Source organism: Dendropsophus ebraccatus, chromosome 6 (genome assembly GCF_027789765.1).
Source record: "Dendropsophus ebraccatus isolate aDenEbr1 chromosome 6, aDenEbr1.pat, whole genome shotgun sequence".
In the NCBI taxonomy this organism is placed as follows: domain Eukaryota; kingdom Metazoa; phylum Chordata; class Amphibia; order Anura; family Hylidae; genus Dendropsophus; species Dendropsophus ebraccatus.
In genome coordinates, this window is record NC_091459.1 from 11,439,576 (window position 1) to 11,466,269 (window position 26,694).

General features: G+C 43.9%; 1 protein-coding gene across 1 annotated transcript in view; it reads right to left on the bottom strand.

Moving 5' to 3' along the window:
• LRRC1 (leucine rich repeat containing 1) overlaps positions 1-26,694 on the bottom strand; it is a 127,359-nt gene that overhangs the window by 65,995 nt on the left and 34,670 nt on the right. Inside the window, exon 2 of the mRNA XM_069974505.1 lies at positions 2,604-2,721. Coding sequence (XP_069830606.1) covers positions 2,604-2,721 — 118 coding nt within the window. The remainder of the gene's footprint in view (positions 1-2,603; positions 2,722-26,694) is intronic.

Below are 26,694 nucleotides of genomic sequence, written 5' to 3' on the forward strand. Positions count from 1 at the left end.
CAGCCTGTTTTGCGTGAGGACGTTCACGCTTCCTCTCGGCCCTCAGCGCTCGTTCACTCACCTGACCGCGTCTTAAGTACCTGATGTAACAAGTGGTGTAATAAAGTTACGAATTATTCACGGAGCGGTGAGTGCCTCATCCTTCATTCTATTGCTGGATATGGTTTTGATGCAAGTCACAAACTGTCATGGATGAATGAGCACCGCATGATCTGAAGGGTGGACTATAAGCAAGTCACGCCACGCACACATTAGTATCTGTAGTGCAGAGGTTGCTGTAGTTTGGACTGATGTAAAAGAGTTGAGATTCCCTGATGATGAGCAGTGGATGAAAGAGAGAAGGACCTGGGGAAAGTCTTTGTGAATGCAGATAATGGCATATTTGCCTAATAAACCCAATTACAAAGTTTCTTAAAAAATCGCCTGTTCTATTGATTTCTGTACAAAAAAAAACAAAAAAAAAACGTGACAATTTAGCAATAACATCACTTAGTACAGATTCACACCACATGCCAGGACACGCTCTTCACAAAAGGTGACATTGGGAGGAATATACAAAATGATACTTGTACTCAGTCTACTGGAACTACTGTTGCGACATATATTCTTGGCCACCTACATGTTTCAGGTTGTTTTCTGCACTCAGGAAAGAAAAGTGTAGAATTTGGAGTTCTTTCAACAAATAGTTTAGAATAGTTTTTTTCCACCAGGTGGAAATTATTGTAATTTTTTTATGTCATTATAAGGAAGGCCGAGCCTCGTACGGACTTGTGTCAGAAATATAATGGAGTCAATCAATATTTTGCATTAAGAATGAGAACTTTTTTTTGTAATAACTATTAAAAAAAAAAACGCATTCCTCGCTGCCAATGAATATGTACTTTTTTTTAGGTAACCCTACATATACTATTTCCATTTATCATACTTGTTACCAGTGTTCCATAGAAAAAAAAACTTTACTGAACAACAAGCTCAATACAAAAAAAAAAAAAAAAAAAAAAAAAAAAAAAAAAAAAAAAAAAAACTGTTCACTTTCACACACTTATCACCCAACAGGAGGATGTGAACCTGAACAAAAGGTAACAGGTCATCTGTCAGATCCTGCACAATGTGGTTTTCAACACAATAGTTGTGATAACTCTTGTGTATTGCCCACATTTACAACCATACAGGTACTTAGAGACCCATATAAACACTAAACAGGCAAATAAAGAGTGAAGAGAAGAATAAAAAGGGAGAAGTAGTTCTATGAAAGGAACAATAGTTCTTTCCAACTTTGTTAGCTACGTGTTTAAATATACCATCATAGCCAAACCCGGGCTTAAAGTGGCCTTCAGATAACCCTCTGCAGATACCACAGGTAATGTATATTGAGCACCTGAGTATCCCTGATAGCTGAAACAGGTCTGACCACCAGGTCTACAACTTAAATAAACTTTAATTTTTGTTTTTTAATCCGGCCCAGCAGTATACACGTGGCTCTCTGTTTCACTGAACTCTAACAGCAAAAATAAATTCATTTACTGTTCAGTGAGAGACCATTAACTATCCAGAAACTCAGCAGACTTAAGGCTGACCTTTCCCAAAATCTATAGTAAATGTTGCTGGAGCTAAAGAGGAAAACACAATGCCTCCAAAAGATGTATGAAGCAGACTCTTTAACCCTTTGTTCGTTAATATAGGAGGTAGAAAAAGATTATATTGTCTTTTTCGTGAAATCATTTCAGTAATTGGTGGGGGGCCGGGTGCTGATACCTCCTACTGATTGCTAAAAAGAAGGGTCATAAGCATTCATTTCTTTGCTCAGTTCATGACAGAGTGAGTGGTATACAGAAACACAGAAAGTAGACCACTCTTTCTGCTAAGTTGAATAGAGCTGAAAAGAAAAATGAAGGGGCACAGTGCCCCTTCACTTTAAAAAGTATACCTGTCAGGAGTAGCGATCAGGTACAGTACCAGGGGTGAATATCAGGTACAGTAATGGGTGACTATAGGTACAGTAATGAAGGATTAGGGAGGCTATCAGGTACAGCAGGGATGGGGAACCTTCAGCCCTCCAGCTGTTGCAAAACTACAATTCCCATCATGCCTGGACAGCCAAAGCTTCGCTTTGGCTGTCCAGGCATGATGGGAATTGTAGTTTTGCAACAGCTAGAAGGCCGAAGGTTCCCTATCCCTGAGGTACAGCAACAGGGGCCAGGGATGACTACAAGGACAGGAGTGACAATTCGATACACTAATAGGGAAGATGATTAGTTTAGGAAGGGGTTAATTTGTGTGTTGTACTGTACTGCTAGGCTGTTCTTCAATCCTGGCTCTGAAATCAATCCTCCCACAAACAAGGGAGGAGATCAGAGCCAGAACAGCGGTCAAAAGATTTTCAGATAGAAAAGAACAGTGAAATAAGGTTATACTGGCTAATCAATATTTATTAGCTAACTAGCTTGCCGATATGGTGTAATTCTGTACAACAAATTCTTCACTTTCATCTAAAGTTTCTTTTTTAGATGTACTTTACTCTATTTAATCAGAGGTTTCTTTCAACTAAAACATGTAAGTAATAAGAATAATTGAGTAAAATTTATTAAAAATATTTAACTTACCATTACGGGACACGTCTAGTTCTACCAGCTGCATAAAGTTTGCTATCTCTGGAGGAAGTCGCTGAATTTCATTATCACTAAGACCAAGTTTTCTTAACTTCACAAGCTGGAAAAATTGCTGTAAGAGAATAAACACATTAAATGTCAACTTAATACAAAGTAACATTTCCTATTCAGCAAGTAATGAAATTGAGAATAAGAGTGTTTCATTGCTGTAAAGAATAATCCGGTGATGTGAATTGTAATAACACTTTTAATCTGATTAGGGCCAATAGTCCTCTAGAATGGTTAGGACAGTCAATATCACATTTTAAAGGGGTTGTTCACCAAAAAAATATTTTCTTTCAAATCAACTGGTCCCAGCAAGTTCCGGATATTTTTATTTACTTCTAATAAATAATCTCAAGTCTTCAGCTGCTGTATGTCCTGCAGGAAGTGGAATTCTGAAGTCTGAAAAGCAGGAGAGGTTTCCTATAGGAATTTGCAGCAGAGGTGGCAGCAGAGAGTACTGTCAGACAGTAAAGAATACACCACTTCCTGCAGAACAAACAACAACTGATAAATACTGGAGACGAGATTTTTTTAGATTTTTTTTTATAGAAAATTAAAAAGCTCTGGCTCTTGCTGGGACCAGTTGATTTAAGAGAATTTTTTTTTGGTGAAGTACCCCTTTAAAGAGACACTGCCCCCCCCCTTTTTTTTTGCACTTGCACCCTGACTACTCTACACAGGTGTAAAGCGTAAATTTATCAGTTTTCATACCTTAATTTTGTATCATGTGTCATGGTGCTTGTACCAGTAAGGCACCCCCCCATGACATCATCGACGCATAGGCCCTGCCCCCCTCAACGGCCATTGGTATAGGCCAACCTAGAGGGGGTGGGCCTACACCTTTAGGCTGGCCTGTTCCAATGGCCGTTGAGGGGGAGGGACCTATGCGCTGATTACCTCATGGGGGGCAGGGCCTATGGTGGAGATATGGGCAGGGCTAAATGGCACTTCGGCCGTAAAGCTTCGCCCACGTAGCAGTTGTCAGATAAAAGATCACTTTTTACTGGAACAAGCACTATGACATATGACATAAAATACGGTATGAAAACTGCTAAATGTACCCTTTACCCTTTGTCAGAATGCAAAAAAGGGGTGGGGGGGGAAGTGTCACTTTAAAGGATTGTCAGTGGAAAAGTTGTTTTCCGACTATCTTTCAAATGTATACTGTAGATACTGTACATCCCAAAACATGACAACCAATCTTATCACGTCCAATTTTTGGCCATTACCCCCGCCCACTAGAAAAAAAAAAATCCCTATGAGGATAATAAATGGTAACAAGCACCAATAGTTTAAACACAATCCACATAGAAAAACATAGTAGTGGGTAGAGATGTCTGTTAAGGGGACAACTGCTGGAAAGTGAACTGCACAGAAATACAGCAAAAAGTGACACCATTAAATAACAGTGACAAATGGTGATGTTCCCAACTCAACCTCCCCCTCCCTGCCAAATAATCTAGCAGTACACAGTTCATGCCCAGAAACCTTTCCTATTTATGTGAATTGGACGGCTTAATGACTATAATTTATATTATATATGTGTCTATAAACGGAAACAGATAAAGGAACACTGGAATTTTTTATTTTTTTTTGGACGATTTTTTTTTTTTTTTAATTATGTCTACTTGATCTGGAAAAAACATGTGCCATTTACTACAATAATGTATACGATACATGTTCCATGAGGCCAGTATGCTTACTGTTTTGTGTCTGATGTGTAAATTGTGTATTTTTTATGAAGAAAAAAATGGTGAACACTAGAGATGAGCACAACTGGAGCACGCTCAATTCTGATTGGAACTTGTTTTCCAATGGCTGAAGTTGTTGGATGCAGCCCTAGGGAGTCCAGGAAAACATGGATCCTTAGATCATCTCGATGACCCATTGAAGAGAGCAGCGGTCTGCAGCCGCTGCTCCGACTGCGCAGATTGCTATTGTGATCAGGATTATTCAACCTGCTTTGAGACTACGATCATCCAACATCATGCATGTCAGTTGATCTTTTCACAGGCGCTACTACAACAAATGATTATCTTCCGGAATGGCCGGTAATCGGCCAAGTACAGCCAATAATCGCTTAGTGTAATAGAGCCCTTCTCCCAGTTTCCCAGGACTGGATCCATTTTTCCCCAGCACCGGGGAGGAGCAGCACAGAGCAGCAGTCAGTTAAATGGAAGCTGACTGATGAGCGAATGAGCTTCGCTATTACTGTAAATTCTCTAATCTCTAGTGGTGATCCCATTGTTGTTGCCGTCAGGGATTATATATCTATACCTGCATATAAGAATACGCCGATGCATTTTCATATTTCCTTAGGAAATATACCAGCACCATTGACCACTTTTGCGTAGTACTGTACAATAAAAGTTTACCTATGACACTATAATACCCAGACTAGCCTCAGTAAAGTGATTTGGGGAAAAAAATAAAAAATAAATAATAAATATATATATGTACATGTGTAATCCATATCTCTAAACCTTCCATAAGGGAGAAGCTATGATGTCCTTCACTCCCTTATAACCACTCACAATTACATAACAATACACTTTCATTAACAGTACTACATACACAAAACTAAAGCCAGTACACATACCATGGAAGTAGAATGCATGACGGAAGTCCCCAGTTATCGCTCTATAAGCAACGTTCCCTCGCCTCCTACATAACACTACACCTAAACAAGTTCCGCCTTTAGGACACATTGCAGCCCGTACATGTAGGACTGATCCAAATTCAGACCTGCTAACTGTTTACTCAGTGATTGTTCTCATTTAGTGAAGAATGTCACTCGTCTCCTCCTCCTCCATGTTATTACCGCATACCACGCAGGGCGAAACCAATCACTTACAAAAATCAGACACACGCACCTTCCACAAGCGTACAGAGGCCTGACACTGCAGGAGACATAACACGTCTGTAAGGAGTACAATGGCTGCAAAAACATATCCCAGCATTCTTGGACTGTATCTACACAACAAACTACATTTGCATTTTAGCCTTTTTTTTTTTACTTTGAGACAGAACTAACTTCTATATACAGCAATGTGCATACGCATCGGTGGACATGATTTTAATACATTACAGAACTGAATTCTGTGGCACAGTTGCCGGCAACGCTGAGAAAATCAGAACACATGGAGACCTACTTTATATTTATAACTGTATAATTTATGTTATGTACAGAGTTTACATTTATTTTTAGCTTTGCTTAACTTGTAAAAAAATGTCTTATTTATTTAAAATGTACCTGGTATACCTGTGCTTTAAAGTGTATTTTGCAGACAAGATATAAAAACAAAACAAAAAGGACACGAAGGATCTGCTGCATGCCAGACCCCATTGACGTTATAGCGAATGTACCATCAGGTCCTTTTTTTTGAACCACGGCCCGGTTTCCACGCACGGCATCAGTCTGATCGCCAAAGCACTGGAGGCAGGCCGCCCATGGAGGCTGCCACGTTGGAAGCACACACAACTGGGCTACATTTACAACCTCTGTTTAAAGAATTACTGTTGATTGTGGTAACTTTTGACGCATCAAAAGTTACCAATCGCACCAGGTCTCAGCCAGAGTATGCAACCGAGCGCACCTCTCTATGGCTGTCCATCAAATAGATTATTTGCTTTCTAGGCTGTAAGGAAGCAAATAAGTTGCATATGATTGACAGCTGAGGAGAGACATGTGCTAGCCCACACTCCCCCTAGTTACTGGACAGGATCCCAGTGGGTCTCAGGACCAAGACCAATGTGATCTGTGACTTTCAAAAAGAGAAAGAGAAATTAGTGAGGAATGGACTTAATCCCTGGATTGTCTTGTAGAATTGTTGTTGGCTGAAGAATAGATAGAGGGTTGTTGTTAATGGAGTATTCTGAGCAGAGACTGTTACAAGTTGAGTTCAACATGGTCTATTCTGGGTCCTGTCATTTTAATGTGTGTAAGTGACATAGGAGAAGGTTTGGTAGGTAAGGATAGTGACATAGGAGAAGGTTTGGTGGGTAAGGATAGTGACATAGGAGAAGGCTTGGTGGGTAAGGATAGTGACATAGGAGGAGGTTTGGTAGGTAAGGATAGTGACATAGGAGAAGGTTTGGTAGGTAAGGATAGTTACATAGGAGAAGGTTTGGTGGGTAAGGATAGTGACATAGGAGAAGGCTTGGTGGGTAAGGATAGTGACATAGGAGGAGGTTTGGTAGGTAAGGATAGTGACATAGGAGAAGGGTTGGTAGCTAAGGATAGTGACATAGGAGAAGGTTTGGTAGGTAAGGATAGTGACATAGGAGAAGGTTTGGTAGGTAAGGATAGTTACATAGGAGAAGGTTTGGTAGGTAAGGATAGTGACATAGGAGAAGGCTTGGTGGGTAAGGATAGTGACATAGGAGGAGGTTTGGCAGGTAAGGATAGTGACATAGGAGAAGGTTTGGTAGGTAAGGATAGTGACATAGGAGAAGGTTTGGTAGGTAAGGATAGTGACATGGGAGAAGGTTTGGTAGGTAAGGATAGTGACATGGGAGAAGGTTTGGTAGGTAAGGTTTGTCTATTTGCTGATGACACAGTAGGGCTGTAATAGTGCAATAGGCCTGATATTCCTGGAAGTGTCAGTAATATGAAAAAAGGGAATCTGTCAGATGATTTGGGGGTCCTATTTGAGCAGTCTAAAAGGGAACAATACATAAAGTCAGCTTAAATATAGCACTCCAATAAAAATGCTTAAAACAAAACATAGTGCTCCAGTGTGTAGTTTGTGTTTTAATATGCTGTTTGGTGCAACGGGGTGCCATTTGACCCCTTGGTGTAAAGATACAGCCGCTAGTCCACTCTTCTAGCAAAGCCCCCCTAACTAATACTCAGCCACTGCAGCTGAAGCCATTGGACGGCCTCATTAGCATAGCAGATTTATCTGAAAGATTTTTGAAGCCAAAGCCAGAAACAGACTATGAACAGGAAACATGTCATAAAGGAAAGACCTTACACAGAAAATTGTTATATGGCACGAATTTAATCATCCCGTATAATTGCGGGCAACAATCAAAAAAAAAAAAAAAAATCACTCATGTGTCGTTGATCGTCGATTTAGCTCTGACCCTAAAATCATTGTTAATCGTTCACTGTAATTCCGCATTCGTTCAATAATCGGTCAGTGTAATTCCAAATCGCTCCTCCTTTTGCTGGAATCAGATGGAGTAAACTATCGTAGTAACAATAGTTGTAAAGATCTGAACTAATGATAATATGGTGAACGATTTCAGGTTAACGTTAAACAATCTCGTTTATTGTTAATCGTTAAAAATCGCTTCATCTAATAGGACTAACTGTTAACATATAAAATCAGTACACCTAAGCTTCATATTAACCCTTACATGTGCCTCTGTATATGGTCACCCATTAGTCTCTATTAGCAGGTTAGGATTGTCTAACCTACTAACAGATTATGTAGTGAGCCCCCCCGGTGTTATGGCGGAGGTACTGCCGGTCACTTGCTAGATGGGATAGTGTGACGGCAGGTCTATGGTGGTTGGCTGAGATATAGCCGGGCCCAGTGATGTTATGTTGTGACGCCAGTGCCGTTTGGGCACACAGGTATGGGAGCACATCTGCTTTTATTTTAAAGGAACAGACAGGGGAGATAACCCAAGGAATGTTCGTGTACTGTGTTGGTGCGAAGTGAGAAATCACAGAGTCTCTATCATAAATAAGGTTTGCTTTACTTGGAGAATGTATGTACAGCAGGTCATCAGCTTTGCCTTGAAACGACACTTGATAAGTTAGGATCCAGAACTGTAGTGAGTGGAGGAGAGGAGGTGAAGGAAGGTTATGCCAGCTGGAGGTAAAACCATGCAGAAAGATCCGGGACTTTTAGTGGTGCTGACAACATCAGATAAACATCACTCCTTCAATGATGGGAGTAGTAGTACTTTAATTTTACATCAAGCTTTGATTTTACATAAAGTTTTATTGCAGGAATTACGCGTTTCAAGGCACAGCCTCTTCATCAGATTCGCATGGTAATGGGATGTACACTCTGGACATTTATGCAGTAAAAAATAAAAAACGGGAAAACACTGTTTGAATTGCCCGGGAATCACTCTCATAGGTCATTTGCATAAACACTTAAAACATGAATTCCAATGTAAGAAATAATAAAATTATTAGATTACAACATCATTGAGTGTGTCATGATGAAAAAGTAATAAATAGTAATGATAATGTGTGTGATTAAAAAGAACGGCATTAAAACACAGTGTCGGCATAGATGTGAGATAGGGACTTCATGTAGTAGAGAAGGAGAAGAAGTGGACTGAGTTGCGTGCTGAGAATATAGAGTCAGAGGAGCAGAGAGGAGGATGTCATGAGAGTTCCAACCAAATTAGTACTGTGCTCTGCTGGGATGTTGGAGGACGAGGAAGAAATAGAAGAATACTTGAGAGAGAATACTTGTGCCCGTGCATCGACTCTTGTCGGAATGAACCACCTATTGCCCTAGCAGTGTCGGGGGACCCATCCTAGAGGGTGACACAATGCTGAGGGTTCCCTGCTGACACACACGCTGAGAGATAGAGTTCATAGGCTTCTAGCAACTTTGCTCTATCCGGATGAGTTCCTAGCCTTCTGCTTTGTGAATACTGTCCTGCACTGTGACTCTCCTAGTCCATGGCATGGGTTGAGATGATCTCTGACTTGTCCTCTCTAAGGAAGGGGTTTAACACTGCATAGAGTCACGTAGTGTTACTTGAAGAGAAAAAGGTTAACTTCATGTCCATGAGTCTGCTTCTGGACTGCACACGAAGACTGGGGACCTGGTGGAGGGCCAGGGCCCAACTAGACTGCTGTGGGGAGCGTCCTGGCTTGTGTCCTTCCTCTACAGAGCCCAGTGACAAAAGACCTCTACCTCTACCCATGTGACTTTCTATCTACAGCTCTATATAAGGTGTGCTGTGAATGGGTGAAGAGTGTATACAGAAGTAGTAAAGGGAGAAGTGATAGTACAGAAGAGAACACGCTCATTGGTCTACAGATCCATGTAACACATTAACAAACAATAACCCTTACAGTGCTGCATCTGTGCACTAACTAAGCATATACATTTGCAATAGCGGCGAAACTTTAACACTACTTCATCACCACTTACACTAAGTACAGGCTTTTGCGAAGGGTGTAACTACGAGCAACACCCATGGTGGGACACCACAATTCCCTTTAAGGCAATGTTCACACACTGTAAAACGGAACGTCAATAGGAAACTGGTGGGCAGAGCACAAACAATACAGAATAATGACCGTAATGGATTACAATCATCCAAATAAAGAACCTGCTTATTATTTACCACCTCCTTTAGAAAACTATGGCCTTTTTGGACTGCAGACGTTTACCACAACAATCCATTGCCTTTTATACTCCTTTCTCCCAAAACACAGACAACAAAATTACATAACTACCTCTAACAAAACATCCAGCTCTTCCCATGTGTTTTTTTTTCCTTTTCTATAAAAAGCCAAAAGCTGCAGTCTTTCTACTACTGTTTATTTCCATTGTTTACTTTGTTTTGTGTGCAGGGGAAAAAAATAAAAAGGTCATCTGAAAAGGAAGAGTTGGCAGGCTACACTTATGCATGAGTGAGAAGGCTCTTTGTGCCAGTAAATAATTGCATTGTCCTGTACAAGTCACAAGTGCACTGCATGGAGCCTGAAAACATCCCCAAGTAGTAGTATTCCATAATCCTTCCCCTCATTCTGAGGAGAAATCTGATCAAATAGAGAGAATCTGCAAATAGGAGAGACAGGCCGTGTGAGTGCAGGGAGCTGTATAACTCTGCGGCTTAAAGGAGACCTGCCCCCCCTCCCCTTGTGCCGGGGTGACAGGCTCCCGACCCCCGTTAGAGCCCCCTATACTCACGTGATCCCGCCGGGTCCGGCTTCTTGAGTCGTTCGGGTCACGGAGATATCAGCACCTGAAGCTCGGCACGCGCGCTGACAGCAGAGTCTGATGCCCATCGAGAACGTATGGCGAGTCCGATGCTCCGTCATTCTCTATGGGTATCGGACTCTCCAGTCAGCGTGTGCGCCAAGCGCTCATATCTCCGTGACCCGACCAGCTCAGGAAGCGGGACCCCGCGTGATCACGTGAGTATCAGGGGCTCTAACGGGGGGTCGGGAGCCTGTCACCCTGACACAGGGGGTGACAGGTCCTCTTTAAGGACTAAGGGCCGTCATACATGGGACCAATCTTTTAGTGTAAAAACAGACAACGATTAAACAACCAACGAGAAATCGTTGGTCTGTTGATAGAATTCGGACCTATTTTTATCGTTTGATTGTTCGCAAATCGTTCGGTGTAATAAGTCATAGCTGAAACGTACGCAATAGCAACGACAAAACAGCAAGAATGATCATAATCTCTAGTTTTTAGTAGTATCATTTGTGTAAATTGAAGATTTTTATTTTTATTAATTTTTTACTTCATTTTTTTAAAAGATAATTTGACAAAAAATTCTGCAATCCTGGTGCTCTTTCACCGTACAGGAACAACAATGTTATAACTTAAAAGATCGAATATTGCTACAATATACAATATTTTTACTTATTTTATATGTTATATTTGTAAAATTGGAAAGGGGGTAATTTAACCTTTTATTGGGGGATTTATAATATTTCTTTTATTAAGCTTAGTCGTTCGTCTTTCAATGTTGACAGATGTCGGCTGATCGTTGCCTTCTATTCCACGGGACGATTATTGTCCATAAAGGCCGATAATCGTTCAGTGGAATAGGACCTTTAGTTGAACTACAACCTGCATGATGTCTTGTAGGTGTCCTTCCTTGCATGAGTTTTGTTGATTTGAACATAGGAAACTTAAAAAATATAATAAAGAGTGTATATTGCAAAACAGCTTGCAACCACAACCCCTATTGATTGGAAAAAAAAAAAACAAAAACCCACAGACGATACACTTTAAAGGGCTATAAGTTTTAAAGGGGTTATCCAGCGCTACAAAAACATGGCCACTTTCTATCAGAGACAGCTCCGCTCTTGTCTCCAGCTTGGGTGCTGTTTTGCTGCTCAGTTCCATTAAAGTGAATGGAGCTTAACTGCAAACCGCACCTGAACTGGAGACAAGAGCGGAGCTGTCTCTGATAGAAAGTGGCCATGTTTTTGTAGCGCTGGATAACCCCTTTAAAACTTATAGGACTCAGATTAGGTTAGTGAGGGTGACAAATTTTACTTCAAACTAATTTTCCACTCACCTCATTCCGCTGCTTTGTACTAGAGAAGAAAATAAACCATGTTTGATGTAATAGAACACACAAACCCAAGAAATACCTGGATTGTATGTTTACATGTCTTGGAGTGGCAGAATAAATGATACAAATCATCAGTTCTCCTGCCTGTAGATGCTGAAGGGCGCTACACAATCAGGACACAGGTATACTTGGTATGTAACGCTAGACTCAGGTTATCTGCATGGAATTAGTTGCCAAGGTAACAAGCAAAATGGAGCTGAAGTTTAACATAGTAGATGCCCGTGTATCAACGGCCGAAATAACAGAATTAGAAAACACTAACCCCCCCCCCCCCCCCCCCCCAATCTTCGGGTCACTCATGAAGATGATGATTCAATTACCATTTCTGTTGCACATTTAAAAAAAAAAAAATACTTGCCACATATGTGAGACAATAAGTGTTACAATACAGAGTGCACATTTTCCTATTCAGAAAATGCTAGAGCCATGCAGTATGGGCTAGTGTCTGTCTGTCCTTCTGTCTGTCTGTCTGTCTCATATAGACTTCCAAGCCTGAACCGTTTGACCCCAAATTTGGCACACAGATACATTGGGTGCCTGGGAAGCGAAGGTCCCGTCCCCGCCAGATGTACAGCCTTGGTTTATCCCTTGTCATTACATTGACTTATAGGGCCACTTAATATGGTGGATTTGGTAGTTTCCTAACAGGAGCTGCCCCTTGGCTGGGTCCTTCCCGGAGGGATATCTGGCTAGTCCTGTGTTTTGAGACTCTTCAATGAGGCTCCACGGACTCCTCTTTTGCATACTCATGTTTCCCAGGGGGCAATGCACCTAGGACTTCACTGCATTGAGCGCTTTCACTAGCAGCCGGCGGTGTTGTCGTTTGGCTGATCTCCCTGAGTTCAGCAATCTGTTTCTCAGATGTACAGGAGGGGAGGGGGAGGGGAAAGAGAGGCACCCCATAGAGATGAATGGGAAAATCTCCTCACTGCAAACACAGGTGATATAATTAGCTGCAGCTTTGCCCAGAGAAAAGGGCAGTTGGAGCCTTAGCAACCAATCGGATTACTGCTTTCATTTTCACAGGGAGCAATGGTTGCTAGGGAAGCTGCCTCACAACATCCACAGTAATAACTGGTAGACCCCCTACTCCATCTATACAGTACAGGTATACAGGACCCCCTACTCCAACTATACAGTACATGTATACAGGACCCCCTACTCCATCTATACAGTACATGTATATACAGGGCCCCCTACTCCATCTATACAGTACATGTATATACAGGACCCCCTACTCCATCTATACAGTACATGTATATACAGGGCCCCCTACTCCATCTATACAGTACATGTATATACAGGACCCCCTACTCCATCTATACAGTACATGTATATACAGGACCCCCTACTCCATCTATACAGTACATGTATATGTATATACAGGACCCCCTACTCCATCTATACAGTACATGTATATACAGGGCCCCCTACTCCATCTATACAGTACATGTATATACAGGACCCCCTACTCCATCTATACAGTACATGTATATACAGGAGCCACTACTCCATCTATACAGGTATACAGGGCAGTATTACCAGCTGCTGCCCTAAGTACTAAACGTGAAGACGCCCCATCCTCACTCACCAACTAGCATCAGGACTGGTAGGTAATAGCTCCACACGTCACATTTAACACCGCCACACCAGACCTGACCAATACAACCATACTGTGACTGGATAACACCGCCACACCAGACCTGACCAATACCACCATAGTGTGACTGGATAACACTGTCATACCATACCAAATAAGACCGCCACACCAGACCTGACCAATACCGCCACATTGTGACTGGATAACACTGCCATACCAGACCTGACCAATACCGCCATACTGTGAATGGATAAAACCGCCACACCAGACCTGACCAATACCACCATACTGTGACTGGATAACACCGCTATACCAGACCTTACCAACACCGCCATACTGTGACTGGATGAATCTGCCATACCAGACCAGACCTGACCAATACCACCATACTGTGACTGGATAACACTGCCACAGCACCTCCACCAACTCTATACTACAGGTATACGGAACCCCAAACTATACACTACAGGTATACAGGACCCCCGAACTATATACTTTAGGTATACAAGACCTCCACCAACTGTATACTACAGGTATACAGCACCTCCACCAACTATATGCTACAGGTATACAGGACCCTCTATACACACTGACACTTTATACCCGGGCAGCGCCGGGTACATTTTGTAGTATATAATAAAAATGAAAGTCTGTCTGTCCCAAATAGACTTCCAAACGCCTGAACCGTTTGACCCCAAATTTGGCACACAGATACATTGGGTGCCCGGGAAGGTTATTGCAAAGGCCAGATGTACAGGAGAGGAGGGGGAGGGGGAAAAGCGGCCCCCATAGAAATGAATGGGAAAATCTCCACACTGCACACAGGTGATATAATTAGCTGCAGTTGGGAGCCTTAGCAACCAATAGGATTACTACTTTCACTAGGAGCTGGAATGTGAATACTTGCTAGGGCCAGCTGTCTCACAACAGATACACAGAAATAACTGGTAGACCCCCTACTCCATCTATACAGTACATGTATACAGGACCTCCTACTCCATCTATACAGGTATACAGGGCAGTATTACCAGCTGCTGCTGCCCTAAGCACTAAACCCGAAGACGCCCCATCCTCACTCACCATTTAGCATCAGGATAGGTAGGTAATAGCTCCAGACGTCACATTTAACACCGCCACACCAGACCTGACCAATACCGCCATACTGTGACTGGATAACACCGCTATACCAGACCTGACCAATAACGCCATACTGTGACTGGATAACACCACTATACCAGACCTGACCAATACTACCATACTGTGACTGAATAACACTGCCATACCAGACCTGACCAATACAGCCATACTGTGACTGGATAACACAGCTATACCAGACCTGACCAATAACGCCATACTGTGACTGGATAACACTGTCATACCAGACCTGACCAATACCGCCATACTGTGACTGGATAACACGGTCATACCAGACCTGACCAATACCGCCATACTGTGACTGGATAACACCACTATACCAGACCTGACCAATACTACCATACTGTGACTGAATAACACTGCCATACCAGACCTGACCAATACAGCCATACTGTGACTGGATAACACCGCTATACCAGACCTGACCAATAACGCCATACTGTGACTGGATAACACTGTCATACCAGACCTGACCAATACCGCCATACTGTGACTGGATAACACGGTCATACCAGACCTGACCAATACCGCCATACTGTGACTGGATAACACTGTCATACCAGACCTGACCAATACCGCCATACCCCCCTCGAAAAGCCACCAGATTTTCTGAACGTGAGGGTACTGCCCCTCTGCAAGGTGCTACCCTAGGCACCAGACCATGGGTGCCTAATGGTAAATACGACCCTGCAGGTATAGAGGACACTACAGGTATACAGGACCCCAGAACTATACACTACAGGTGCACGGGACCTCCACCAACTATATACTACAGGTATATAGGACCCCAAACTATACACTACAAGTATACAGGAACTCCACCAACTATATACTATAGGTATACAGGATCTCAAACTATTCACTACAGGTATACAGGACCCAAAACTATACACTACAGGTATACAGGACCTCCACCAACTCTATACTACAGGTATACAGGACCCCAAACTATACACTACGGGTTTACAGAAACCCAAAACTATACACTACAGTTATACAGTACCTTCACCAACTCTTTAATACAGGTATACAGGACCCCCCACCAACTCTATACTACAGGTATACAGGACCCCAAAACTATACACTACAGGTATACAGGAACTGCACCAACTATATACTACAGGTATATAGGACCCCAAACTTTACACTACAGGTATACAGCACCTTTACCAACTCTATACTACAGGTATACAAGACCCCCAAACTTTACACTACAGGTATACAGGACCTCCACCAACTACATACTACAGATATACAGGACCCTCAAACTATACACTACAGGTATACAGGACCCCCGAACTATATACTACAGGTATACAAGACCTCCACCAACTACACACTACAGGTATCAGGACCCTCAAACTATAAACTACAGGTATACAAAACCTCCACCAACTATACATTACAGGTATACAGCACCAACTATTTACTACAGGTATACAGGATCCGCGAACTATACAGTACAGGTATACAGGACCTTCACTAACTATACACTGCAGGTACACAGGACTTCCCAAACTATACAGTACAGGTATACAGCCCCCCCAACTATACACTACTGGTATACAGGACCTCCCTCAACTATATACTACAGGTATACAGCCCCCCCCCCAACTATGCACTACAGATATGCGGGACCCCTAAAAACTATACACTGTAGGTATACAGAACCCCTCCAACAGGTATACACTAATTCCACTGATGAAACAATACCTTTAGATTGGCCTCCTGGGCACCTTAGAACAAATCTAATTAACACACTGACACTTTATACCCGGGCAGCGCCGGGTACATTTTCTAGTTCATGATAAAACAGTCCATCTAGTGTGGTAGATTCCTGTAAGTCCCTCTGATATGACTCTGCTACTTCTCTTATTAAAGGAGAAGTCTGGCAAAAAATTTTACTAAAGTATTGTATTGCCCCCCAAAAGTTATACAAATCACCAATATACACTTATTATGGGAAATGGTTATAAAGTGCTTTTACTACTACAGCAAGGCTTCACTTCCTGGATAACCATGGGGATGTCACTTCCTGGATAACCATGGGGATGTCACTTCCTGGATAACCATGGGGATGTCACTTCCTGGATAACCATGGGGATGTCACTTCCTGGATAACCATGGGGATGTCACTTCCTGGATAACCATGGGGATGTCACTTCCTGGATAACCATGGGGATGTCACTTCCTGGATAACCATGGGGATGTCACTTCCTGGATAACCATGGGGATGTCACTTCCTGGATAAACCAGGGCTGTGGAGTTGGAGTCGGGGCTAGTTTTGGCTTGAGTCGGAGTCGGAGCTAGTTTTGGCTGGAGTCTGAGTCGGAAAAAAAATGTACCGACTTTAAAAAAAAAAATTCTTTAAACAATTTAGAATTGAGTTTTGATATGAATTTTATTTTTACGTTTTGCTCATCAATATATTTTATGAGCAACATTCTAATAGATCACTGGCCCTATTACATAAGGGTGGTCAGGGAAAAGTTGTCAGCCACTATTTGTCAGTTTGTTTCTGAGCTGGAAGAGTCCATTGTGTGGGGGGAGATCTGTGCTGTTCTCTTCCTGAATGCTGGATGATTGTATTTGAGCAGTAGTGTAATATGAAGATATCCTGTGTAATATAGAGGAAGAGGAGAAGATATAAGTAGTGCAGCAGTAAACTCAGTCCCCAGTGTGGTGTTTTCTCTCTGGGAGAAGATTAAGTGTTTTTCTTCAGTGTTCTATGTCAGCAGCAGCTGTGTGTGTGTGCGCTATGGCTGCAGCAGGCTGTGTGTGTGTGTGTGTGTCTGTGTGTGTGCGCGCTATGGCTGCAGCAGGCTGTGTGTGTGTGTGTGTATGCATGCATACATGTATGTGCGCTATGGCTGAACTGTGTGTGTGTGTATGTATGTATGTATGTATGTATGCTATGGCTGCAGCAGGCTGTGTGTGTGTGTGTGTGTGTGTGTGTGTGTGTGTGTGTGTGTGTGTGTGTGTGATGGCTGCAGCAGGCTGTGTGTGTGTGTGTGCTCTATTGCTTGCCCCCACAGTGACCCTCAACATCACTATATGTGACTATCAGTATGGCTGACCCCTGTGTCACAGGGATTTGGCAGTGTTAGCAGTGTTTCTTTGTGTATGGTGAATATTGGTTAGAAGCATCGAAGATTGTCAGCAGGAAAAACCACCTGCTCCATCTAGTCTAGTTCTGACATGGTTCAGGACATGGAGGCTGGAGACTGGCTGAATCCTCTGCACACAAAGGAGAAGCTGCTTTATATACAGTATTTCTTTATTCACTCAGAAGTTGTAACAGGATTATGTAGGACATTAGGGAGAAGCTGCTAAACCAGTGTGATAAATAACTCTACTGGTATCTGAGTGGCCATTTATGAAGGAGCAGGAGTCTGAGTCGGGAGGCGGAGGCGGTCCTGAAAAAATTCAGGAGTTTGAGTAGGAGCTGCGGCTTACCGACTCCACAGCCCTGGGATAAACATGGGGATGTCACTTTCCTGGATAACATGGTGATGTCACTTTCCTGGATAACATGGTAATGTCACTTTCCTGGATAACATGGTGATGTCACTTTCCTGGATAACATGGTGATGTCACTTTCCTGGATAACATGGTGATGTCACTTTCCTGGATAACATGGTGATGTCACTTCCTGGATAACTGGCTTTGGCTTCCAAAATCTGTCTGTGTAAACGCACCCTTATTCTTCTGTCTTATTTTGGGGCAAACACTGTCAATGCAACATCCAACAAAAACTCTGAGTCCAGCTTCCAGCAAATAGTTGCAAAAGTAGGTTTATTAGAACCTTCGTCCCCGTACACACACTGCAGCCTGCTCCCAACAAGACGCCTACGCGTTTCAGCTGCGTTAAGCAGCCTTAATCATGGCTCCATGATTAAGGCTGCTTAACGCAGCTGAAACGCGTAGGCGTCTTGTTGGGAGCAGGCTGCAGTGTGTGTACGGGGACGAAGGTTCTAATAAACCTACTTTTGCAACTATTTGCTGGAAGCTGGACTCAGAGTTTTTGTTGGATGTATCTCGTGGCACCTGTTGGAGTGAGAGTCCGAGCTAGGAAGCAATAGGAAAGAGGGTAAGCTGGCTTTTCCTTTATATTACTTTATCCACTGTCAATGCAACCACTTCAACAATTAGGCTACGTTCACACAGAGCAAAAGGGGCGGATTAGGCGAGGAAATATTTCCACCTGAAATCAACTGACACTGAATTCAGAGCAGAATGTAAGCGGAATCCCTGCGTATTTCAGCACGGAATACTCGCGGAATCCGCGCTGATTCCACATGCATTCAGCGCTGAAATTCAGCTGCTTTTGCTCTGTGTGAACGAGCCCTTACGGCCAAAAATTGTTGCTGTGTTACTTGCTGCCTGACAACCACTAACAGAAGCCATCAGTGTCCATACAGGTTATCAGGCAGCAACCCAATAACCATTCAGGATATAAAAAGCTATAAAAGAGGAAAGTAACATTCCATAATAGATGCCATTTGGGACACAATGTCACTCCCCTACTACTGAGATTTAAAAGGGGAATTCTGGGGGAAATTTATTTACTTATTTTCAGATAAACTGGTGTCAGAAAGTTATATAGATTTGTAATTTACTTCTATTTAAAAATCTCAAGTCTTCCAGTACTTATCAGCTGCTGTATGTCCTGCAGATGGCACTGTGTCAGACTGGACACTTTCTGGAGGATGCACAGTAGCTGATAGGTACTGGAAGACAAAGTGTCACAGTGTTTGTTTTTTTGCAGAAATCAATAGTACAGGTGATTTTAAGAAACTTTGTAATTGGGTTTATTGGGCATATATGCCATTATCTGCATTCAAAAAGACTTTCCCCAGCCCCCCCCCCGCCTCCTCTCTCTCATCCACTGCTCATTATCAGGAAATCTCAACTCTCTTACATCACACATGTCCCTGTCTAATCTATAGAGAGGGGAGAGGGGAAGAGGGAGATTAGTCATAAGCAGAGATTTAAGGATTACACAGTGGCACCTGTGTGAAAGGGTATTCAGAGGTCAGAGCTGACTTCAGAGGAAATAGCCCGGTGATGAAGCTGTAAATTAACTATTTGTTGTCCTCTTTTGGTGCCTTATCTCCCTCCACCCCTCCCCTCTCCATAGAAAACCATGAAGACAGGGGGGAGATCTTCAAACTGCTTTTTCATGATAAAAATGCATTTTTAAGCTAATAAACCCAATTAGGAAGTTTCTTAAAAATCGCCTGTACTATTGATCTCTGCAAAAAAAAAAAAAAAAAATGTAAACGACAGACACTTAAAGATTTTTAAAAAAGTAAAATACAAATCTATATAAACTTCCTGACACCAGTTGAAAAAAAAAAAACCACCAGTTTTCCTTTAAGAATCCAGTATTTGTAACTACACATCTCTGCATAAATGTACTTATTACTGAAGGTTTGTTTTATAACTAAACAAGCAAAAAAATAAATAAATAAAAATCAAAGCCTGTAGCCAAGCTGTGAGCCTCGAGTTGTAGATTAAATACAGATAATTAAATCAGGAGAACTCCATTGGATTTGGCTGTAGAGTAGATCTATCATGCAGCACACAGACCTCTCTCCAAATAACTGAGCACTGCTGTGTACAGCCGGAGTTCCTAAAAGCAATAGCTCAGCTCTATCATCCAGGAGTGTAGGAAACCTTTGTTCCCTCCAGCTGCTAAAAAACTACAATTCCCATCATGCCAGGGCAGCCATAGGATTTGTAATTTTGCAATAGCTGGAGGGCCGGAGGTTCCCCCATCCCTGCTTTACAGGGTCTAAGGGCTTATTCACACGTTCCAACATGGACATGGAAGCCCATGGAAGAATGATGTAATCAATATCATTCCAGGAGTGGAGAAAGTGTTTGAATATTTGCGGTACTGTAATGACACAGTTGCGCGGCATGTTTGCATCATTTAAGGGGTTAATGGCAGACGGCAAAGAGATAAAAGTGAGGACCTAGCTGCTTCTTAGCTCACGTCATAGAGCTCCTATATCACAACGTGCAAACTAACTGCTTCTCACGACGAGCCGGTATGAGAAGGTTTACCTTTGTTTCACAGTGTGGACCCTCTAAAGAAGGTATGCTCACCGGTCAGACTCTCTTCCCTCTGTTCTGCACATAACACAAGCTAAGCCAACCCCTTACTTAGGGTAGTATTACACGGAGTGATTTTTAACGATTAATGACCAACGGTAAACGATCGCAAACAAGATTGTATATCGTTAACCTGAAATTGTTCACCATATTACATAGAACAATGGTCGTTAGTTTCGATCGTTACTACAATTGTTATTGCGATTGTTACTACAATCGTTTACTCCTGATTCCAGCAAAAATATGACTATGCAAATACACTGAACAAATGCGGTACTTGAGCAAACAAATGTGGAGTTACAGCGAACGATTAAAGAGGATGTACCACCAGGTACATCCTCTAAGCTGAACCCACGGATCGAACGGCGCCATCACGGGGAAGCTGGTGCCGCTGTCCTATTTTCGGACTGTGGCCCGGTTCCCGTGCATGGCGCCGTTCTATGGACTGGAACCGGCCGGTGCTCAAGCACTGGAGGCCGGCCGGGCCGCTCCCAGTGGGAGGGAATTACCTCCCCTGTATGACGCGGCTCCCTTAGAATGAATGGAGCCGCGTCATACAGGGGAGGGAATTCCCTCCCACTGGGGGCGGCCCGGCCTACCTCCAGTGCTTGAGCACCTACCGGTTCCAGTGCATAGAACGGCGCACACACCGGCTTCCTCGTGCCGGCGCCGTTCAATCCGTGGGTTCAGCTTAAAGAGGATGTACCTAGTGGTACATCCTCTTTAACAATAATTTTAGGTTCGGATCTAAATCAACGACCTAGGAATGATTTTCCGATCATTGCCTGCAATTACACAGAACGATTATTGTTTAAATTCGATAATCATCCCGTGTAATAGGGCCCTTAATGTGTTCCAACTTGGTGACTGTTTGGAGACCGAGCATGACAAAAAGGCAGTGGACAACAGACAAAATCCATTTTAGTATGCCAATCTAAAGAAAAAAAAAAGTACAGGATAAAACGACGAGGAAAAAGCTTACTGTCTCAATGTCACGGTTTCATGAAGGTCGTTCACAGAACGGAGTGTAAGCGCAGAGGAAGTTATTCTCCAAACTACTACAACCTGTTCTTCTGTTCAGGATGTTCACGCTGCTCTTAGACTGGGTTCACATCTCTGTCAGAGGTTTCTGATTGGGGTCTCCATTGCAGATTCTATTCAGCAGTGACAGAGCCAGACAATCCCTTGTACGACAGACACTAATGAAGCCCGACAGACCTCACTGACTTTAATAGGGTCTGTCAGGTTTTCTGCTGGTGTTTGCCATTTTGCTGGAGTTTAGCCAAACAAAAAAAATATATAAAAATTGATAAATTAAATAAATATATTAGTAATAATAATAAAAAGATACTGCACACATTTTCAATCCTGTTAAGAAAAAAACCTTAGAAGACTCATTCCGCAACACATTTATGTGAAATTTCTACATACATGAGAACTGTTATATTCTGAAGCACAAAAGTGTTTTTGAACTTGGCAGCTAACATTCGTAATGGCCTTGCCTAAACATTCTCTCTCCAGCAGCATCATATGCACTGAAGGACATATAGAGGATGAAGGATGAGTGATTTGGTGAGGAGTCTAAGGACTGCCAGGGGGTATTTAAAGCGACTCTGTACCCACAATCTGCCCCCTCCCCCAAACCACTTGTAACGTCAGATAGCTGCTTTTAATCCAAGATCTGTCCTGGGGTCAGTTTGGCAGGTGATGCAGTTATTGTCATAAAAACAACTTTTAAACTTGCAAATTCATGTGGCCTAGAGTGTCTATGCCCTAACCTTGCACCGCCTCTCCCTCCCTCCTCCCCATCATTAGGAATGGCCCTGGTAGAATTCTCCTATTCCTCACTTGTTTGAACACTGCGCAGGTGCCTTAACAATCCAGCACATGTGCAGTGCTCAGACAGGTGAGGTAGGGCTGGGCGGTATACCGCAAAAATACAGATACCGTCACTGGCGTCTGTTAACCGACCTCAACTTAGCCAGGACGGTATTTGCGGTATTTGTGTATTTCCATCCTCCTGGGGGAGCGCCCTCTCCCTGCACCTGTCCTGTCAGAGCACACACGCGCGCCGCCTGGCATTAGGGCTGCACGTTATGTGCAGGGACGCCGGCATCAGAGCGGGAGGTGGGGGAGGAGCAGCAGCAGAAGCTTACCTCCCGCCCCCCACAAGTCCCGTCCGAGCGCTCACTCTCCCGACCCGTCCGGTCCCACCTCACCCGTCCAAGGCCCCCACCCCACTGGTCCGGTCTGGTCCCGTCCGAGGCCCCCCACCCCACTGGTCCGGTCTGGTCCCGTCCGAGGCCCCCCACCCCACTGGTCCGGTCTGGTCCCGTCCGAGGCCCCCCACCCCACTGGTCCGGTCTGGTCCCGTCCGAGGCCCCCCACCCCACTGGTCCGGTCCCGTCCGAGGCCCCCCACCCCACTGGTCCGGTCCGGTCCCGTCCCGTCCGAGGCCCCCCACCCCACCGGTCCGGTCCCGCCCAGTCCGAGGCCTCTCCACCTCACCCGTCCGAGGCCCCCACCGGTCCAGTCCCATCTGAGCGCCCCACATCCGGCCGGCTAACGCTGCACATGTGTGTGTGCAGAGACGCTGGCATTTCAGAGCTGGAGGAGCAGCACTTGGGGGCCGCTGTCCTGTAGTTCCCTCATTAACAGTACAAGAGTGTAGCATAGGAGGAATGGATGTGCTGCAGCAGGCAGGATGTCACACACAGCAATGTCTCCTATATCTTATCCTGCCTGCTGCAGCCCATTATTCCTCCTATGTTACAGCCCTGTACTGTTAATGAGGGAACTACAGTCATACACCCCTGTCCGCCCCCCTGTACAGTCAGTCATACACCCCTGTCCGCCCCCCCCCCCCCCCGTACAGTCATACACCCCTGTCTGCCTTCCCTGTACAGTCATACACCCCTGTCTGCCTTCCCTGTACAGTCATACACCCCTGTCGGCCCCCCCTGTACAGTCATACACCCCTGTCCGCCGCCCCCCCCCCCCAAATATAGTCATACACCCCTGTCGGCCCCCCTGTATAGTCATACACCCCCTTGTATAGTCATACACCCCTGTCCGTCCCCCTGTACAGTCATACACCCCTGTCCGCCCCCCCTGTATAGACAAACACCCCTGCCTGCCCCCCTGTACAGTCATACACCCGTCGGCCTTCCCTGTACAGTCATACACCCCTGTCCGCCCCCCCCTGTACAGTCATACACCCCTGTCCGCCCCCCCCCTGTACACTCATACACCCCTGTCCGCCCCCCCCCCTGTACACTCATACACCCCTGTCCGCCCCCCCCTGTACACTCATACACCCCTGTCCGCCCCCCTGTACACTCATACATCCCTGTCCGCCCCCCCTGTACAGTCATACATCCCTGTCCGCCCCCCTGTACAGTCATACACCCCTGTCCGCCCCCCCATATAGTCATACATCCCTGTCTGCCCCCCCTGTACAGTCATACATCCCTGTCTACCCCCCCTGTACAGTCATACACCCCTGTCTGCCCCCCCTGTACAGTCATACACCCCTGTCTGCCCCCCCTGTACAGTCATACACCCCTGTCCGCCCCCCCTGTACAGTCATACACCCCTGTCTGCCTTCCCTGTACAGTCATACACCCCTGTCCAGTCATACACCCCTGTCTGCCTTCCCTGTACAGTCATACACCCCTGTCCAGTCATACACCCCTGTCTGCCCCCCCCGGTACAGTCATACAGCCCTGTCGGCCCCCCTGTACACTCATACACCCCTGTCCACCCCCCCTGTACAGTCATACACCCCTGTCTGCCTTCCCTGTACAGTCATACACCCCTGTCCAGTCATACACCCCTGTCTGCCCCCCCTGTACAGTCATACAGCCCTGTCGGCCCCCCTGTACAGTCATACACCCCTGTCCGCCCCCCCTGCACAGTCATACACCCCTGGCGTTTCTAGTCCTAATGCAGACACTCTAGGCCATGCCAATTTGACACAGGGCTGCAAGTTTGAAAGTTGTTTTTTAGGACAATAACTGCATCACCAGCCGAATGGATCTTGAAATAAAAGCAGCTATCTGAAGGTACAAGCAGTTTGGGGAGGTCAGATTGTGGGTACAGAGTCGCTTTAAAACAGTCCTGATCTAAGCAGTTAACTGCTAATGTTGACTAGACATGAGAGAGCATTGCAACAAGCAATAAGATACCTCACAAAGTAGCCCTGGACTGAACAATTTACTGCTACTAAAGATGACTGGGGGGTGGAGGACAAAAGGGGATTCCATTCAGAGGGCAGCAGCAATAAGAAAGAGACTGCTGAAAAGTGATCTGTACAGAACAGAAAATCTCAGGTTGGTTTTCGGCTTAGTGGTCAGATTTTAGTATTATTTTAAACCATACATGGTAAAATACAAAATAAAAAAACAGACATGAAACATTCCTTAAAAATACATTTAACAAATAGTTTAACCAAAAAAAAAAATCTTAAATTTTGATTTAAAGAATAAGTAATTTTAGAATGAACCATCCCTTTTTAAAGTGTGCCTGTCAGCATAGCCACTGCCGGATCAGAGGGTATTGCTCTCTTCCAGAATCCAGAAGTTCGGCTATGAACCACGCCGGGACAAAAATGCTTACGACCTCCACTGGATTAGCTATGTATGTAGAAATGTATTTCCATCACGGTATGGTTCATAGCCATGAATACCTGAACTTGCAGATGGAGAGGAATACACTGCTGAACCGGCAGCAGGTGTGTCTACACTACCATCAGAGGATTTGTTCAGCGCCTATCACAGCAGTTCCACTAGATGTTCCAGTAAGTAGAGTACAACACATAGCACTATTTTTTCCTATCTAAACGATATAACCAAACATAACCCATTATCAGTCAATAGAGTCTGTCGGCACCATTAGTATCTGTTATTTGACAGGATCTTCACGGCCTTGAAAATGCTTGAAAAATACCTTGTTGGTCAAAACGTTGCTGTTATTTTTGTACTTAATATGCAATAAGTTGAAGATTACATTTACTATTTGGGATTGCCAAGAGTCCAGCATGCAGCCACCTCTCTAGTAGCCCACCCGAACCTGGTTCCGAGGTGCTGTGTGACTCTTACCTTGGTATGTCCTGCGCTGCTATCTATATAGAGGAACCAATGACTGTGTAAGCGGTGCCTAATCTTTATGACATTCATCTCACTTCCAATAGACCAAACTGAGAATATTTTTATCCAGAAATTAAAAGGTTACATATAAAAATCAAAAAAATAATTTATCAGAGCAAGTCAGCATTAAATGCTTGAACGCTGCAAGTATCTAAGAACTACAGTGCTGCGGAGATTCAAAGAGTTTCTCCGCTCCCGGCATGATATTGATACATCATGCCCAGCGGGGAAACAGTCCATTACAGAGCTTCCCCATCCATAGGGCCTGTAATTTAGGGGACTGATGAATAAGCCCTATATTGGTATTTAGTGAATATCATGTGCAAGCGGCAAGGATTTTTAGGTTTCTATTAGGACTAAGCTGAGCAACACCTTAAGCTTCTAAAACAATTCACAACACTAAATTTAACTCTATTATTTAATTTCTAGGAACCAAACTTGCCACCTGCTCATGTACCTGCTCACGCATGTATCACTGTGTCTTCTACCAATAAAACAAGCCCGGCCACACTTATAATAAATGCATTTTTTGAATCCTCTGAAATTTATAAGTTTCTCTGCAGTGCCTAAGTGTCCAACATCACAGACTTCACCAGTTTGATCTTCTCTATGTCTATGAAACATCACATCATTATGACTGGGCTTTCCTCTAAAGATTATGCCCACAGGGGGAACTAAAAAGAAATGAAGACCATGCGCCTGTAGTTCTAAGGCA